We start from the raw sequence: 17,792 nt of genomic DNA on the forward strand, positions 1-17,792 counted from the left end.
TCCAGTTCCCATCCATTCAATGCCTTGAGTGGATAATGACCTGAATAAATGAAAATATTCACAGGCAGCTCTACTGAGCTGTGCATATGACAACTCTATTAGTATTTTATCTGCAATCGCTTTTAATTGGATTGATTCATGATTATTTTTATGTTTTGTAGAGCCTGCCTTCTTGTAATTGTGTGCAGCTGCAAAGCTGGGCTCTTCAAATAAACTTGCCTTGCCTTACATTCTAAGTTGAAGTTGGCAAAACAGCTTGGGAGCTTCAGTTTGTTCAGAACATGCAAACGTCAAGACTCACTGCATGGATCCACAGCAAAGCGGCACTCTGTAGACTCGCTAGGTGGTCCAACTCCTGCAGCATTGCTTGCCGCCACCCTGAACTGGTACTCTTTTCCTTCAATGAGCTTAAGAACTGTGTACTGCAGACCCTTCACCGCTGGTTTGGTCACGGAGCAACGATTAACACGCCCCCAGTACACTGCTCCACGTTCCCTTTTCTCCAGCCAGTAGCCTTGAATGGTGGAGCCACCATTGTCTAGCGGAGGATCCCAGGTGAGAGTCATCGTGTTTGATGTGGCAGCAATGATCTTGGGGTTGCGTGGTGGTCCAGGGAGACCAAATGGATCACTTAGTTGTACTTTTTCCGAGTCACAACCATCACTGACACCATACTTGTTCTCTGCCTTGATTCTGAACTGGTAGGATCCATTCATATCCAGTTTGTAGACCTGAACGGGCAGATGAAAGACCACAAGTGTTTGTACAATAGAAAATAATCACATTGCAGGCGCCCTCGCTAATGCCGATTAATTGGTTCCAGACCCAACCGCGATAAGTAAATTTCTGCAAAGTACGATACAATGTGATAATAATAAATGGAATATTTTCATAGTTAGAGCATAGAAAACTTGTTTATGACTTTCTAAATATGGTTAGCATTATTAGAGCCCCGTAGACATGAAATAACACCCATATAGCCACCTTTACACTCCTATTATTCCTTGTAGCGCTGAGCGATATGGACCAAAATATCCAATATATTTATGATGAATATCGATAAATGATTTATATCCTGATATTTTTTAAACAAAGTTTGTTTGGTTTGGTTTGGTTTAGTTTATTTGAACATGAATTATTTTTTCACTGTTCCACATGTCCAAAAGGAGTAGGAAGAAGCAAAGCTTATTTAATCCTACCCCCCATCCATTCTACATCTAGTACAGTACATGTTGTTCACTTCCTGCATTCTCACAAAGTGAGTTTAGACAAAATCAAAACCATATATGCATGATATGATTTTATTCAAATAAATACTAATCAGGAAGCTTTTTGAAATTTTAAAGCTTCGTGCAAGATGCACATACAAAAAAATCTTATCTAAAAATAGCCTTTAAAATAAAGTAGGCCATTCTCTTTTTGAAATACACAAAAAGTGAGATATAACCTTTTTTAATAACAAACGTTAGCTATGCTCAAATACTCAGCTAATAATAAAAGATCAAAATATAAGGAGGGCCCAGTTTAGGAGGAAATTTTATAATGTCAGTAAGTTTAGTGACCACAATACTACAGTACATATAACTTGCCCTTCAATATTATGTAGTATTGTGGCCTATTGGCCTATTATTAGTAAAAAACAAACAAACTTGTCTTTCAATATTTTTGACCAACAACAAGCCATAGTCAACCACGAAACAACAATGACTTATTAATTGTTTTTTTTTAAACGCGATAGAGTGAGGTGTGATGTTTGAATCGTGAAGTAGCGAGGGACGACTGTATGGCAGCATCAGTATTCATGCATGCAGTTCAGTTTACCCCATATCGCCGATCAATGAGGTTGGAGGTCAGTGCCTCAAAGTCGGATTTCTTCTTGCTGGCATCTCTGCGTTCAACTACATAGTTAGTGAGCTCACTGCCGCCATTGTCTTCCGGGGCATCCCAGGTCAGGTAGCACGAATCCACCTTGATGTCAGAGACAACGATATTCCTCGGTGGAAGAGGGCGGTCTGCAGGCGAGAGGAGCTCAGCTTAGACAACTCACACTGCAGCGAACTGTATGCTTCTGATCATGTTCTTACCCAGGATCTCCACGTGGATAATGTGCTGAGATTTGCCATAACAGTTTTCAGCTAGCAGCTTGTAATTGCCTTTGTCCTGTCTGATGGCTTCTGGCATGGAAAGCTTTGTCTTCAGTGTGGTACGATTCACCTGGTAATTGTCAAAATTGTCAAAATTGTGGCTAAGCTAGCTCGAGTGTCACCAAATTCACATTCCATGGGGAAAAATGAATATCATTCATTCATTCATTTTCTACAGATTATCCTGTTCAAGGTCAAGTACAAGCTAGACATGCTAACAATATGTCCACTGTCATGCCACATGAATATCGATGACATCCTACAATGAATCAAAAAGATGTGCACAGTGGAGCAAATCGCAAGACATTGGATTTTAATAACAAATGAATCACCTCCTCTGTTTCCATTGTCATCTTTTCTTCATTGGGTTTGTCTATCACCTCATCATCCTTCAGCCACGTTAGCGTTGGAAGAGGTAGTCCCTTTACCTCAGCTGGAATGTCAATGGCAGAGCCCTTCTTCACAATGATAGCGTTACGCTTGAAGAAATTCAGCATTGTAATAACTGGTGGAACTGTGAAATCATAAGGTGACACTTTTAAATCATTGCATTAGTTTTTTGTTATTATCAAACGTGTTACAAATTCACTGATGTCATACTTTCATCATCCTGAATCTTGGCTGTGATTGGCTTGGAGGGAGCGCCATCACCAACGTCATTTACAGCTTTGACGCGGAACTGGTACTCCTGGTTCTCTGACAAGTTCTCAATTGTACCACAGCACTTGGTAAAGATCTTGCGGTTAGCCACGTCAAACTCAGTGCTGTCAGATCTCATCTTCTCGACGTAGTAGCCTATGATAGGACTACCACCATCGCTGCGTGGTGGCTGCCAGGCCAGTGTGATGGTGTTCTTGCTTCTGTCAGTGTAATGCAGCTTCTCAGGAGCTGATGGTGTACCTGCAGGGAAATGTCAAAGGATAAGTTCCTTTAATCAGCATAGAATTGTTGCAAGCCATTTCAGTAGCCTCAAAGGGGCAAAGTGGTGCACCTTTGGGATCCTCAGCTAGGATGGGCCCAAGATCCGCTGGAGTGCCATCTCCATACTTGTTTCGGGCAATGACCCTGAAATCGTATTCCTCGCCAGCCAACAGCCCCTGGATGTCACACTTGCAGGACGCCACCTCAATGGGCTGGCGGAAGAGCTTCATCTTGGCATCCTTCCTCAGAACCTCGTAGCCAAAGATGTCACTGCCACCGTTGTCCAGAGGATCGGACCAAGTGAGAGTGATGTTCTTCTTGGTCACCGTCACAGTCCTTAAGTCAATCACAGGCCCTGGGACATCTGCAGGCACGCAGTAGAAGGTAATTGAAAAGAACATATGTAAATGATGACAAGACATCCAGTAGGAGTGAACATGTCAAAAATGACCACCGCTTTCCTAAAATACGTCTCGTCAAATCAATGTTGTATGTCTTAAAACTGGCCGACACTGACCCATGACGTCCACTCTGGTTTCGGCGGTCTTAGTCCCGCTGCTGTTGGTACCAGAAATCTGGTACTTTCCATGATCCGCCCTCACTGCCTTCTTGATGAAGAGACTGCTGTTCTTGCCATCTGTCTCCACTATCATCCTCTCTTGGTCTATTTCAACATCATCTTTGGCCCATTTGACCTCAGGCTGGGGCCGGCCAATGACCACAGCGGGAAGCCGCAGGGACTCTCCAGCCTTGATGATCACACCTTTCTTCACAGAGAGGTCAAAATCAACCGCAGGAGGTTCTGAAGGCCAGAAAGTAAGAAATTACATTTTTACAACCGAAAGAATTTCCAGCAGTATACATAAACTGTGCTTTGTGATTGTACCTTGCGGCTCTTTGACGGTGACGGGTTCTGTCACTCCAGGAGCTCCGGGACCTGCTTCGTTGACGGCAATGACTCGGATGTAGTAATCGGTTCCTTCCGCCAGAGCTGTGACTGTGTATGTCAGCTCCTTACACCTGAACTCTGTGCTGCGAGTCCAGTTCTTTTCCCCAGCCACCACCTGTTAAAGTAAGAGGATTCAGCCATGTGCTAATGTGTTGATTGTCACTGAAAATAGGTGGGAGTCTGCCATTTAGCAGCTGTGTGAAAAACATTACCGGGGGGCACATCCCACATTAGTACCTTCTCAACATGGTATCCCAGGATGTCCCCTCCTCCGTTGTACAAAGGTGGCTTCCACGCCACAATGACTGAGTCTTTTCCAGTGTCCACAATCCATGGTGTGGGTGGTCCAGGAGGTACTGAGGATTTGGGGAGAAGTGGAGTGGTTGGAGTAGAATATTTTCTCAGGATATGGAATAACTATCACTCCCCATGAAACAAAACATTTTATTTCATGCTTAGGAAAAAGGAAAAATGAACAATCCACGACAAAGTCCAAAACAGTTATCAGTTGCTTGTGGCTGATATTTCCATCTTTTGGGTTACTTACAGATGGCGTCCATGGCAACAATGCGGTCCGTGGGCTCACTGAAAGGTCCGGGCCCTGCCAGGTTCTCGGCACACACCCTGAAGATGTAGCTGAGTCCCTCCATAAGGCCAGTCGCCTTCACCTCCAGAGAGTTGAGGAGAGCACGGTTGACACGAGTCCAGTGTTTGCTGTTCACCTCCTTCCTCTCAATCCAGTAGCCTAGAATTGGACTCCCGTTGTCCTTTGGCTCGTGCCAGGAGATGTGGGCGGAGCTCGCTGTCACTTCATGAACTCTTGGGGTGTTTGGAGCATCAGGAGGATCTGATGAGAAAGCCTCAGTCTGATTAAAAATCCTCTAAAATCAATTGCGCACCCCCACTACACCCCACCAACCCCACCACAAAAACAAAGTATTCAATTTTATGGTCTTACCAAATTGGTTCTTGGCAACCAAGGGTTCAGAGATGAATGATGGTCCACATCCAAATTTGTTCTCCGCTGTAACTCTGAAGATGTATTCTTTCCCTTCAATCAGCTTGGTGACGGGGAAGCTGGTACCCTTCAGGGTGGAGGTGATGGTGATCCAGCCAATGTCATCGCTCTTGTTATCTTTTTTCTCAAGTATATAGTTCAGGATCTCACTGCCACCATCATCTTCAGGAGGCTCCCAGTTACACACCACTGAGATGTTCCTGATTTCATCAAAGGTGAAGTTGGTAGGCGGGCCAGGTTTGTCTGTAGCACAAAAGATTTTGGTCACCACGGGTAACACAAGTATTCCCAAAAATGGTTTGTTTTAGCCTGTGAATTTTGACCTGAAAACCAAAACCTCTGTGTCGGTATGAAGGTAAAACTTACCAAGGACATTAACAACACAAGTGGCGGTGGCAATGCCATGAGTGTTCTCCACCTGGATGGTGAAGTTGCCGTGGTCTGCTCTGACAGCCTCTCGGATCATTAGTGCTGAGTGACCCTTCTTAGTCTGGTCCAAACCGAGGCGCTCACGCAGCGGCGTCACAAACTCTTCCTTGGGTTCAGGAACCTGGAGATACAAAAAAAAACAAAGCCTGAATAACCTGCACAAGTCGCAATGTAGTAATTTTATTCTCACAAAACCAACCTTGCTCTTGGTCTTCTTCCTCTTAACTAGTGGGACAACAGTCTTGGTAGGCTCTTTGGTGACATCCTCATTGTTCCTCAACCAGGTGACTTTGGGGTAAGGCGAACCTGAGATGTTTGCATCAATGCGGATCTCTTCCCCCTTCTTAATGCACAAACCAGACTGCACGTGGGCATGCAGGGTGACTGTAGGTTTTTCTGAAAAAAAAAACAGAAAAAAAACCTGTATAAACATTCATAAACACATACATAAAGAAAAAGTTCTCTTTGAGATTTTCATTCATACCAACTGGGTCGGCAGCCTTGATGAGCTGTGTGCTTCGAGATGGCTCACTGACTCCAGCAGCGTTCTCAGCTCGAACCCTGAACTGGTATTCAGTGTCCTCCTTCAGACCTGTCACCACATGGGAGAAACCAGGGACCAAGCTTGGGGTAACCCTCTCATATCGGTCACCGTCCTTCTCCATCTTCTCCACGATGTAACCTTGAATGGGGCAGCCACCATCGCAATCGGGAGCTTTCCAGGTGATGGTGATTGATTTGGATGTTGGGTCATGAGCCTCCACTTGGATAGGTGGGTCTGGTTTCTCTGTGAAGCAGATGGTTCTTTAGTTTATACACTTTACAGCCATCATATATCAAAGTAAACCAACTGGAGGTTAACTTACGCTTGACCTCCTCTGTGATGACGGGGTTTTGCAGCTCCAGATATGCTCCAGCACCCACCTTGTTGACAGCCTTGACCCGGAAGTAGTACTCGCAGTTGACATACAAGTCTTTGACCATACAGCATAGAACATTGTCTCCCGACATGACAGGCATGTAGGTCTTCTTGGAGGCTTCACGGCGCTCCAGTGTGTAACTAAGAACAGGTGTCCCGCCATCATCCTCTGGGGCTTCCCAGCTGATCTTGCAGGAGTTCTTTGTGACATCACTGGAGCTGATGTCTTTGCACTGACCAGGGAGCCCTACAGGCAATCATTAAGAGGCGGACACACATCAGAATTATCTTTATGGTGAAACACATGCTTTTCAAACAGAAAAAAAGTTGACGTAAATGTAAAAACCTGAATGCCGTCAGAACTGAAACATACAACAACATACCAATGACTTTGACATTGATGAGCCCACTGGCAGTGCCAAGACTGTTTTCCAAGATTACATTATAGACGCCAGTGTCAGAACGTGTGCATCTGAGCAGCTCCAGGTGAGCACTGTTCATCTCCACTGTCATGGAGAGCCGCTCATCTTTCTTGCATTCCACCGTGTCCTTCTGCCATACCATCTGTGGTGTCGGGATGCCCTTATAGGGAACATTGAGGTGCAGCTTCTGCCCCTCGATGACCACCACATCCTGTGTGTCCAGCTCCATTGTTGGAGCACCTTGAGATCACATGATCAGGTGAGCAATAAATTGAGTTATATCCATACACTCCCTACTGAAAGTCTTAATTAACACTTACAGTCTGGATCCTTTGTAGACACCTTGTCAGAGATCTCAGAGGGGTCGCTGACGCCAATTGCGTTAATGGCACGAACCCTGATGACATACTTCTTCTCTGGTTTGATTCCGTCTTCAATCTTGAACTTAAGCTCTTTGATTGGTCTGCTGTTGACCCTGAGCCACTTCAGCTCCGGACGAGCCTCAGCCACCTCCACATGGTAGCCAATGATTGGAGCGCCGCCGTCCTTGGCTGGCAGCTTCCACGATACATTGATGTGCTCCCTGCTGCTATCAGGGACAGCCACTTCCAAGGGAGGAGACGGTGCACCTGAAGAGAAAGGCCGTATAGAATATATTTTGTCTCATGGATTCTTTTGTTGATTCAAATCAATGAAAACAACTTTATTTGTCCCTGGGGAGGCAATTAAAGGCACACAGAGCAGCAAGTAGACAATATAACACTGTAACAACTTTAAATATTGCAGGTAAGGAGGTAGGGATCTGCAGAAGTCGATGCTGGATTGTGATGTCTAACTATTTACTTTTAATTCAATTGTGACATACTCGTTAAATCCTCGATGGTAAGGATCTCAGTGGGTTCACTTGGATCTCCTACTCCCGCCTCATTCTCCGCCCGTACTTGGAACTGCACCTCTGAGCCCTCGTCCACATCAGTCACCTTGAACAGTGTTTGCCTGTCTGGAGTCTTGCAGCACTTCAACCAACGAGTTCCCAGTTTCTCCTTCTTCTCTATCACGTACCTGAGGGCGACACATTTGATAAATTTACGGTTTACAACATAACATATTTTTGATAGAATTTCTTTCACTGATATAATTTATTTTTTGCCTATCAGGTTAATTACAGTCATGGACACAAGTTTTGATAATTACACAAACGTTATTTTCACGTCTGCTGCCTCGGTTTTAATAATGTAAATTTGCATATATTCCAGAATGTTATGAAGCTTGAATGGAAATGAATTGCAAAGTCCCTCTTTGTCATGAAAATGAACTTAAAACATTTCTACTTCATTTCAGGTCTGTCACAAAAGGAGCAGGCAACATCATCTTAGTAATTCTCTGGTTAACAGGCATAGGTGAGAGTTGACAAGAACAAAGGCTGGAGATGACTGTCATCCTGATGCAGGTATTGGACTCCTGAAGACTGGCGTCAAACCATTTCCTCTAATGAATCCCCTTTCTGATTGTTTGGGGCATCTGGAAAAAAGTTTGCTCAGAGAAGAAAAGGTGAGCGCTACCATCAGTCCTGAGACATACTAACTTCTCAGCCAAGGCAGTGGGCTCACTCATTAAGCATGCCTAAAAACACAGCCATGAATAAAGGATGGCACCAAAACATCATCCTAAAGCAACTTCTCCCAACCATCCAAGAACAGTTTAGTGACGACCAATGCGTTTTCTAACGGCAAAAGTGATAACTGCGTAGCTTGGGGAACAACATAGCAACATGTGACAAAAACATCTAAAACCACTGAAGCAGCAAACTTGGTGAAAACCAACACTTGTGGCATTCTCAAAACGTCTGGCCAAGACTGTACATCACCATACACAAAAGGCCTACAATCTTACTTATTGATGGGTCTTCCACCATTGCTCTTTGGAGCTTCCCATTTCAGCTCCACATGTCTCTTGGTGACCTCCACCACGGTCAGAGCATAAGGAGGTCCAGGAGTGGCTGCAAAGTAATAATAATAACAACTTGGATTTATACAGCGCCTTTGCCTTTCAAAGCTGTCATCACATTTCTTATATACTAAATGTGGGATAATAGGTCAAACATGAACTTGTTCAGAGCAAGAATGGCCACTGAATTTAAAGAACTTACTAAATGTGTCTTTGGCAAGCACAGCGTCTTCCAGCTCACAGAACTCGCCCATGCCAACCGCATTTTCTGCAGCCACACGGAACACATACAGCGAGCCTTCATTGAGAGGTGTCACTGTATACTTGATCTCCTTGACTGTTGTGTCAACTGTCTGCCAAGTCTTCCGTCGCACATCCCTCTTCTCCACCACATAGTTGGTGATTGGCGAGCCTCCGTCACTGCTCGGAGCCTGCCATTTGAGCTCAGCACTGACCTTGGTGATGTTAGCCACCTCCAGCCATTGTGGTGCAGATGGCGGATCTGTCACATGGGAACAGGAAGTGGTGTTTGTTTATACTTGTGAGATACGTCTTTGAGAATTATACAGTATGTCACAGAAGATTAAACTAATTTAACAATGAATGTATTTTTTTTTATCTCATTGGCTTAAATTGCTCACAACACCAAAACACATGTTAATCTTGTTATTTTTGCCAATAACAGTGAAAGGCATATTTCCTCTGTTTGATGTGTGCTCCACCGCGACCCTAATGAGGAAGAAGCGGTATAGAAAATGGATGGATGGATGGATCGATGTGTGCTCCAATGTTGACATATTTACCCTTTTTCAAAAAACTGAAAGACAATCCCAGCCGAGACTGGAGAAGGACAAAGTCACGTCACTTCGAGAACCCTCCCTCTGGATGGAATGGAATACAGTGTTTCCATATTGTTGTGGTGCCTTGTTTTGTTGATTTTCTGTTTTTTTTCATGTTTTTATATGATGCCTTCTCAGGTGGAAAACTTTTGTTCAAACACTTGAGCAGACGGAGTAAGCCTGTTCACATTTTCCACATGCCATTCAGCTTGGAATTGTTTACAGCCAGAACAGTATCTCATGCTATGATTATGATTATTATTATCACTATTAGGTCATTATTATTGTGCCTGTCTGAGAGCATTCAAAGCTGCAATAAAAGCCTGTTGTTCTGGTGATAAAGTCTGGTGCATGTGCGTCTCAGCCAACATTACAGTAACATTACTGACACCTACTGACCAGTGTAGAATCACATATTTGAATGCATTTTCTGAATGCCTTATATTTATATTTTAGTTCATTTGTTAGTTCTTAGTTTTAGGCCATTTTTTTTCTTTAATATGCATTATTTTTCATTTGCTGATAATGGACCATATTTAACCACGACACAGGATTATTTATTAATTGATATAGTTTTGAAAAATTGACGCAGTTAAACCGCATAATTCAAACCGCAATGTGGTTTGGAACCACTGTACTTTTATCTTTTTAATTGCTTTTTTCAAACATTTTTTGGTGTCATGGGAAATTTAAGGAAGCATAGATGGATTTGCTGCTGTTTCCTGACCTGTAAGGTGCAACTCATTGAACGACATCCTGGTATGTTTAGGAGGGAATAGAACATGAACATGACTGTGCTCTTTCCACCACTTACACAGCCTCTCCTTGCAGACTACAGGGTCACAGGGCTCGCTGGGTTCACTTTCGCCAGCCTTGTTGACAGCCTTAATCCGGAACAAGTACTCCTGCTTCTCCATCAAGCCCTGTAGCTGATGTTCAGTTTGGGGAATGTCCTCAGCAATGCGGATCCACTCATCACTTCCGGTTTTCTGGAACTCAATGGTGTAGCCTTCAATCTTAGCACCACCATCGTGCTCGGGCCTCGTCCATGCCAGCAGAGCAGAGGTCTTGGCAATATCACAGATTACAGGTTTGCCAGGAGCCCATGGAGGATCTGAGGAAGTTAATTATATTAATTATATAATTTTACTCAGTGTTTGAAACATGCATGGTTAGAAGTTTTTCTGTCTTACCAATGGGGTCTTTGATCAGAACTGGGTCAGTTTCTGTGCTCGGTTTTCCAGGTCCAGCCAGATTCTCAGCCAGAACCCTGAACTGGCACTTTTTCTTGGTGGGTAACCCTTTCACCCTGTTGTCAAAACGCACCGGTCCAGAATTAAAAAATATATATAGAATGGACTACAACCTGAAATGATAGTTCTGAAATGATAGCTAAATTGAACTCCTCCACCACAAGGCACAGTCCATCCTTTTCCAACAGAAAAACATAACTTGTGATGGACCTCGCCCCACCCCCCTCCAAAAAAAAGGTTAACCACCATCACAGCCTATCAATTCAGAGGTAATGTTCATGTTCATGTCCAAGGGATTGACTTGATTCACACCCCTAAGTTTTTGCTTCAGCTACTACTAAATTGGAACTGGAGGAGGTGTCCCGAGACAGGGATGTGTGGGCTTCCCAACCTAGACTGTTTCCCCTGTGAACTAGACCCGGAAGAAAGTGGATAGATGTTAACCTGAATGTTGTGTCTTTGACGGGTAGCTTGTTGCATCTGATCCATTTATCGCTGTCAGGATCAAACTTTTCAACCCAATAACCAGTAATAGGACTTCCACCATCCTCGTCTGGCTCAAACCAGTTCAGAGTCACAGCATCCTTGGCGACGTCTGAGGGAGTGACTCTGGTTGGAGGGCCTGGTGGATCTACAAATAAACACACAGAACACCGTGGTATTTGGAAGGACAATTTTCAATGAAAATGGAAGGATAAAATAAAGAGTTGAATCTCACCAAATGAATACTTTGCAATAATTGGCACATGCTCAGCAGGTTCTCCAACACCATACTGGTTTTCAGCACTGATCCTGAAGACATACTCCTTAAGAGCGGTGAGCTTGCACGCCTTGAAGGTGGTGTGTTTCACTGTGGCTGACAGCTTTGTCCAGTCAGCTATGTCAGTCTGCCGACTCTCCACGATGTAGTTGGTAACAGGCGAGCCACCGTCATCCCTTGGAGGGTTCCAGGCCAGGATGCAAGACTCGTTGGTGATTTCAGAGATGTCTAAGGCAGCAGGTGGGCCAGGTTTGTCTGAAGAGGAGACAACCAAGACAAACATCGGACAGGACTTCTACTATCAACTTTTATCAATTGTTAAATTATCAATTGTTATATTATGACAGCCAACAGTCATAATATGTTAGGCTGTCTATGACGAGCGATGCATACCAAGAATGTTGACATCGATGGTAGCAGTTGCACGTCCACAGGTGTTGACGGCTTCGATGATGTAGGTGGCGGTGTCACCTCTGGTTGTGTCTGCAATTGACAACTTGGAGTATCCCGGCTGTGTGTCAATGCCGATGCGATCATCAGCCCGCAGGACCAGGTCGGCCTTGGTCCACTTAACACGGGGATCTGGCTTTCCTTTGACATCAGCTGGGAGTTCGATTTTGCTGCCAGCTCTGGCAGTCAGACCAGCTAGCAGCTTCACATCCAGCTGAATCTCTGGAGGCTCTGTTGGCCATTTTGACAAACTTAACAATATTCAATATTTCTTATAATTGTTGACTGACAACCATGATAAACAGCTTCTTGTTGACTCTTCGACGTTAAAGTGAATACCCCATTCAAATCCAGTTAGACCCACCTTTAGCATCAACAGCCTGGATCTCATCAGTAGCCCTGCAAGGTCGACTGGCTCCCAGCTTGTTGACAGCTCTGACTCTGTAGGCATACCACTGTCCCTCAATCAGACCAGTCACTTGAAACCTGGTAGTGTAAAGATCACATTACATTACTGCAACAGAACACAACAAAAATCAGAAGCAAGTGCTGGAAGGATGTCAAGACCTACTTCAGCTCAGGGACAGCATCGGAACAGGGTTCCCACTTGTCGCTGCCACGTTGACACTTATCCACTATGTAACCTTTAATTTGGGCACCGCCATCATACTTTGGAGGTTCCCAGGACAAGAAGATGCCTTTGCTGGTCTTGTCACGCCATTTCAAGTTCTCGGGTGGATCAGGTACAGCTAGAGTGGAGAAAATTGTGTAAGTATGACAATGAGTCCATCATAATGCTTTTTTCATGTAAGGAATGAATCAAGTAGACTTTACAAGCACTCACTGGCAGGGGAAGAGACGTTGACGGGCTCGTCGATATAGGTTGGTTCTCCCGGTCCGCATTTATTGCAGGCGGTGACACTGAAGAGATACTCCTTCCCTTCCATTACATCCGTCACTGTATGCTCCAGGTCGAGGACTCCTGTAGCCACCTGGCACATGACACCAATAAGAAATACAACAGATGTTCAGTGTTCACTAACGTTCATTGCACGTATTTTGATCATGGACCGTATAACATTTCCTCAAATGGTGTGGAGCCAAATGTACAAAAACACTTGTATACCTTGGCCCACGTTTTACGGGACACTTCTCTCTTCTCGATTTGGTAGTGTGTGACAGGACTTCCTCCATCATGCTCAGGAGCCTCCCACATCAGGTGGACGTGGTGTCTGGACACCTCTGCCACCTTGAAGTCTTTAGGAGCACTGGGGCATGCTGGACAATTAATCAAACAATTAAAAGCACACCTCAATAGAAGACAAACAGGCTGCACAATGGCTATCAAGAATAACTTTGTGCTAACTAACAAAGAATCACTACCGATAACGTTGATTTCAATCTCTCCAGAGACAGATGACACATCGTTTTCCAGATGTAGGGTGTAGGTTCCTCTGTCTGGACGGACACTTGGCATAACTGTTAGCTCAGTGTACTTGGGCTTTGTGACTGTGGAAACACGCTCCTGTTCTGAGGTCAGCTCCTTCTCTTCAAAGGTCCATTTGGCAGTGGGGGTAGGATATCCAGTGATGGGAACTCTGATGGTGACAGGCTGAGGGACAATGACCTCCAAGCCATTTCTAAAGGCACTCAGATCAATGGTTGGACCCACTGTCAGAAGACAAGCAGAAGATGGATTTCATTACACAATTCTAGTTGAAGCAGAATCTCTTTGGTTGTACTTTACGTACCATGAGGATCGTCAGCGAGCAGTGGGCCGACTTGCTCAGCTGGATCGGAGATGCCAGCAGCATTCTCAGCACAAACTCTATAAAGGTACTTATGGCCATGTTTCAGTGCAGACACCTAAATGAAAAGAATAATAAAATAATCAGTTTTCTAAGATTCTAAATTTAAAAGACAATCAGGAGTCCAAGAGGAGCACTGTACCCGATAGGAGAGGTCTGGGCACAGTCTGGCATTGCAGCGAAGCCATTTGTCTGTACCATCATCACATTTCTCAATGATGTAACCAGTGATCATACTGCCGCCATTTCTGGCAGGCGTCTCCCAGGTGAGTGTGACAGCCTCCTTGGTTTGGTCATTGAAATTCAGGTTGAGGGGCGGGCTTGGCCTCTCTGCAACACAAAAGGTTTGAGTAAAATTGGATTGGCATCTACGGTTGAGATGACTATCAGAGCCAAAGGTTACCCACCAATGGGGTCCATGATCTTGACTGGTTTGGTGGCAGCGCTTGGTTTGCCAATGCCAGCCTTGTTCTCAGCCCGCACTCTGAAAATGTACTCCTTGTTCTCTACCACGTCATTGAGACTGGCTAAGCGGTCGCTGGCATCGCAGACCATGGCCGCCTCCCACTTCACAGAAGTCCTGTCACGGAGCTCGATCACGTAGGCGGTGATCTCTGAGCCACCATCAAACTTGGGAGGCTCCCAGATAATGGTGGCACCAAATCTGTTCACCACACTGACGGCTACACTCTCCGGAGCATCAGGGACATCTGATGGAAGAAAAGAGGTACACAAGAGTTTTCATCTTGAAATCACATGACTTTACATACAGTATGTGACATTCATAACTCTTGCTCACCAAATTTATTCTTGGCCTGAACAGCGTCATCGGTGACAACGGCTGGTCCACTCCCAACACGGTTTGCGGCACAGACTCTGAACAGGTACATGGAGTCCTTTTGGAGGCCACTGACACAGTACTCAGGAGCGTCGGCACGGTCTGTTGCCACCGTCCATGTCTTACGCTTCACATCACGTCTCTCTACCATATACGATGTGATTTTGCTTCCACCATCACTCTCTGGTTCCTCCCAGGCCAAACTAACCTCACCATCAACAGTGTCAGTCACCCTCAGATTCTTGACGGGTCCGGGGACATCTGCCAAGTACCGACATCACAGTAAAACTCCAGCATGATATTTTAATTGTAAAACAAACAACTAATCTATTGGATCTCACCAATCACATCCAGGTTGATGAAAGCCTCTCCCTCCCCATGCTTGTTCTTGATGACCACCTTGTACTTGCCCTGGTCCTCCTTACTGGGGCTTTTAAGGCGGTACTCTGTCTTGTCGACTGAGGTGTCAATGTTCTGGACAGGTAAACTGATGCCATTGAAAACCCACTCGGCGTCTGCACGAGGATAGGCGTCGTAGGGCACTGTAATGACGAAGGGCTTGCCAGCGTCTGTTACCAGGTTTTGGTCTGTGGTTTTAATCTTTGGAGGAGCTGAAACAGAAAGTCAAGTTTTGTGTTTTTCACGTACAGTATGTATATGGGTGACTGTGAATGTCATGCGACTCACCTGCTAGCTCCAACTTAGCTCGAGCATCTTTGTCCTTGGCAACAATCCTGTACTCGCCCTGGTCTCGAGGTCGGATCTCACACACTTGTAGTCTGTGGACTTTACCCTCGCTGATCATCTGGTACTTGTCTCCCTGTACAATTATCATGTTGTTCCTCATCCACCTGACCTCCACTCTGTCCTTGTTGAGCTCCACCTCGAATACCACGTCAGAGCCAGGAGGCTCAGAAGTGTCCTCAGGTGGTCTGATGATCTCCACTGGGATTTCTGTTGGAGAAATACATCAGGTTTTCATCATTTCAAAACAGTGTAACACTAAGGCCTTTTGAATGCATGAAACAAAATGTACCTTCAACAAATAGTCTTGCTCTGGTCCTTCTGTCTTCCACGCCACAGGCGTATTCACATTCATCATCTGGTCTGCACCCCTTGATGACCAGTCTGCATGTCTTACCTTCTCTCTCCATGCAATACCTGTAAAAACACATATAGGCACTGTTTAACTAACTTGATATGGTTATGGTTTAATTTATTTCAAACATGCATGCAGGTTACATTGGAATACTTTACATGTTACAACTCATGATTCCACATGTCCAAGAAGGAGTTATTCAGTCCTAGTCCTGTATTCAACATATACCTTTTACCAATTTTTAAATAACATAAGAATGATAGAAATGATAAAAATAACGTTGTGTAACAATGTATCACAACATAGTTTAGGTTTGTAAATAAATATAAATAAATTATATAAACGTTCACAATCGATCAATTATGAGTATATAATGAATAAGTAATGAAGAAGGTAATAGTTGACAGAAACAGTTGCTTGCTGAGTGAGTACAGACAATGTAATAGTTCAATTAGTGGTAAGAAATGAGAACTAAGTAGTAAGTGTAGTCGTGGTTAGACATAGTATTTGTAAGAAGTAGGGTCATGGTAAGATAGTATTGTATGTACACAGTGGTTAGTTATAAGTGTAGTGGTAGTTATACATCGTATTGTATGTACACAGTGGTTTGTAATAAGTGTAGTAGTGGTTAGACATCGTATTGTATGTACACAGTGGTTTGTAATAAGTGTAGTAGTGGTTAGACAAGGGGTCGGCAACCTTCAGCAACAAAAGAGCCATTTTGCCTCCTCTTCCAGTAAAAAAAAAAATAGTCTGGAGCCGCAAAACATTACCCAGCTTATTAACTTGTCAAAGTTGTAATCTTTTTTAAATGTTACCCATTACAGCAACAAAATTCAACAAATAAAAGTGCAGCAAGTGTCTGTAGGCCTACTCTGAAATCATTTAAACGCCTTTTTCAGTGGCTCCCGTATTTGTTAAAAATGAAAACAAAATGTAGCCAACTTTAACATGAAAAAGCTCATCAGAGTTCACATGTGTTTGCTCAATAGCGTTTATGCCTGTGCTGGATTGCCATAAATAACTATTCTATTGATCCTGTCCTTGTCTGTCTTTGCAGAGGGAGCCATTCATTTTCTCAGTCATTTCTTATTTGTTTTTTAATTTGAAGAATAGATGCTGATATTTTTATGAATGATTCTTCCACGTATCCTCCATCTGTGAACGGCTTTCTCTTCCTTACGATCTCATGTGCAGCCCAGTGTTGCCAACTTGGCCATTTTCTTGCTAAATCTGGCGACTTTCCAAACCCTGTTGGTGATTTATTTTCCCAAAAGCGACTGGCGACAAATGTAGGGACTGGTATTTGGAGATGGAAAAGTGAAACATATTGTTCTGCCCCACTTCAGCTACCACAGCACACTATCCGCCTCTCCCGAAGTCACTACCTCGGCCATTAGCATGTCACGGACTTCGAACACATAGCTACAGCGCGCTTCTCGTTATAAAACATGTTGCTATGCTCTCGTTAATTCTATAGTTTTATTTACTGTGCAGTAACTTGCTTCAGACTCAACTCCAAAATCGGTCAACTTTTTTCTCACCGGTGAGACTCACCGCATACACTAGCCTAACTCCCCTTCCCTTGCCCATCCAATTAGCAGTCAGAACGCAGTCTAGATGCATTCACAGACGTGCGGTGAGTCGGATATTTCAAATTATTTTCGAAAATGCACTTTCCCTTCTTCGGTGTTAAAAAGAAAATCACCCAGCTCAGCAAAGGGAGCCGCAACAAGGAGGCTGTAGAGCTGCATGCGGCTCCGGAGCCACGGGTGGTATTGTATATACACAGTGGTTAGTAATAAGTGTAGTGGTAGTTATACATAGTATTGTATATACACAGTGGTTAGTAATAAGTGTAGTGGTAGTTATACATAGTATTGTATGTACACAGTGGTTAGTAATAAGTGTAGTGGTAGTTATACATACAGTAGTATTGTATGTACACAGTGGTTAGTAATAAGTGTAGTGGTAGTTATACATAGTATTGTATGTA

At 44.1% G+C, this 17,792-nt stretch overlaps 1 protein-coding gene across 16 annotated transcripts in view; it reads right to left on the minus strand.

The window, feature by feature from the left end:
* LOC129187574 (titin-like) overlaps positions 1–17,792 on the minus strand; it is a 172,621-nt gene that overhangs the window by 69,600 nt on the left and 85,229 nt on the right. For 13 of the 16 annotated variants that reach the window (XM_054787058.1, XM_054787067.1, XM_054787053.1 and 10 more), the window contains 36 exons: positions 15,734–15,858; positions 15,385–15,651; positions 15,039–15,308; positions 14,659–14,958; positions 14,267–14,569; positions 14,002–14,189; positions 13,803–13,917; positions 13,435–13,722; positions 13,178–13,329; positions 12,896–13,043; positions 12,623–12,800; positions 12,416–12,537; positions 11,995–12,282; positions 11,560–11,856; positions 11,286–11,472; positions 10,782–10,897; positions 10,403–10,702; positions 8,952–9,251; positions 8,696–8,801; positions 7,668–7,864; positions 7,123–7,431; positions 6,764–7,042; positions 6,328–6,627; positions 5,946–6,248; positions 5,399–5,857; positions 4,973–5,275; positions 4,562–4,861; positions 4,252–4,370; positions 3,952–4,129; positions 3,583–3,867; positions 3,136–3,429; positions 2,745–3,044; positions 2,477–2,658; positions 2,085–2,214; positions 1,822–2,012; positions 302–731 (listed from right to left, as the gene is read on the minus strand). In XM_054787058.1, coding sequence (XP_054643033.1) covers positions 302–731; positions 1,822–2,012; positions 2,085–2,214; positions 2,477–2,658; positions 2,745–3,044; positions 3,136–3,429; positions 3,583–3,867; positions 3,952–4,129; positions 4,252–4,370; positions 4,562–4,861; positions 4,973–5,275; positions 5,399–5,857; positions 5,946–6,248; positions 6,328–6,627; positions 6,764–7,042; positions 7,123–7,431; positions 7,668–7,864; positions 8,696–8,801; positions 8,952–9,251; positions 10,403–10,702; positions 10,782–10,897; positions 11,286–11,472; positions 11,560–11,856; positions 11,995–12,282; positions 12,416–12,537; positions 12,623–12,800; positions 12,896–13,043; positions 13,178–13,329; positions 13,435–13,722; positions 13,803–13,917; positions 14,002–14,189; positions 14,267–14,569; positions 14,659–14,958; positions 15,039–15,308; positions 15,385–15,651; positions 15,734–15,858 — 8,609 coding nt within the window. The remainder of the gene's footprint in view (positions 1–301; positions 732–1,821; positions 2,013–2,084; positions 2,215–2,476; positions 2,659–2,744; positions 3,045–3,135; positions 3,430–3,582; positions 3,868–3,951; positions 4,130–4,251; positions 4,371–4,561; positions 4,862–4,972; positions 5,276–5,398; positions 5,858–5,945; positions 6,249–6,327; positions 6,628–6,763; positions 7,043–7,122; positions 7,432–7,667; positions 7,865–8,695; positions 8,802–8,951; positions 9,252–10,402; positions 10,703–10,781; positions 10,898–11,285; positions 11,473–11,559; positions 11,857–11,994; positions 12,283–12,415; positions 12,538–12,622; positions 12,801–12,895; positions 13,044–13,177; positions 13,330–13,434; positions 13,723–13,802; positions 13,918–14,001; positions 14,190–14,266; positions 14,570–14,658; positions 14,959–15,038; positions 15,309–15,384; positions 15,652–15,733; positions 15,859–17,792) is intronic. The other 3 variants (XM_054787066.1, XM_054787063.1, XM_054787055.1) reach the window with 1 other exon arrangement.

This window comes from Dunckerocampus dactyliophorus, chromosome 9 (genome assembly GCF_027744805.1).
Source record: "Dunckerocampus dactyliophorus isolate RoL2022-P2 chromosome 9, RoL_Ddac_1.1, whole genome shotgun sequence".
NCBI classification, from domain to species: domain Eukaryota; kingdom Metazoa; phylum Chordata; class Actinopteri; order Syngnathiformes; family Syngnathidae; genus Dunckerocampus; species Dunckerocampus dactyliophorus.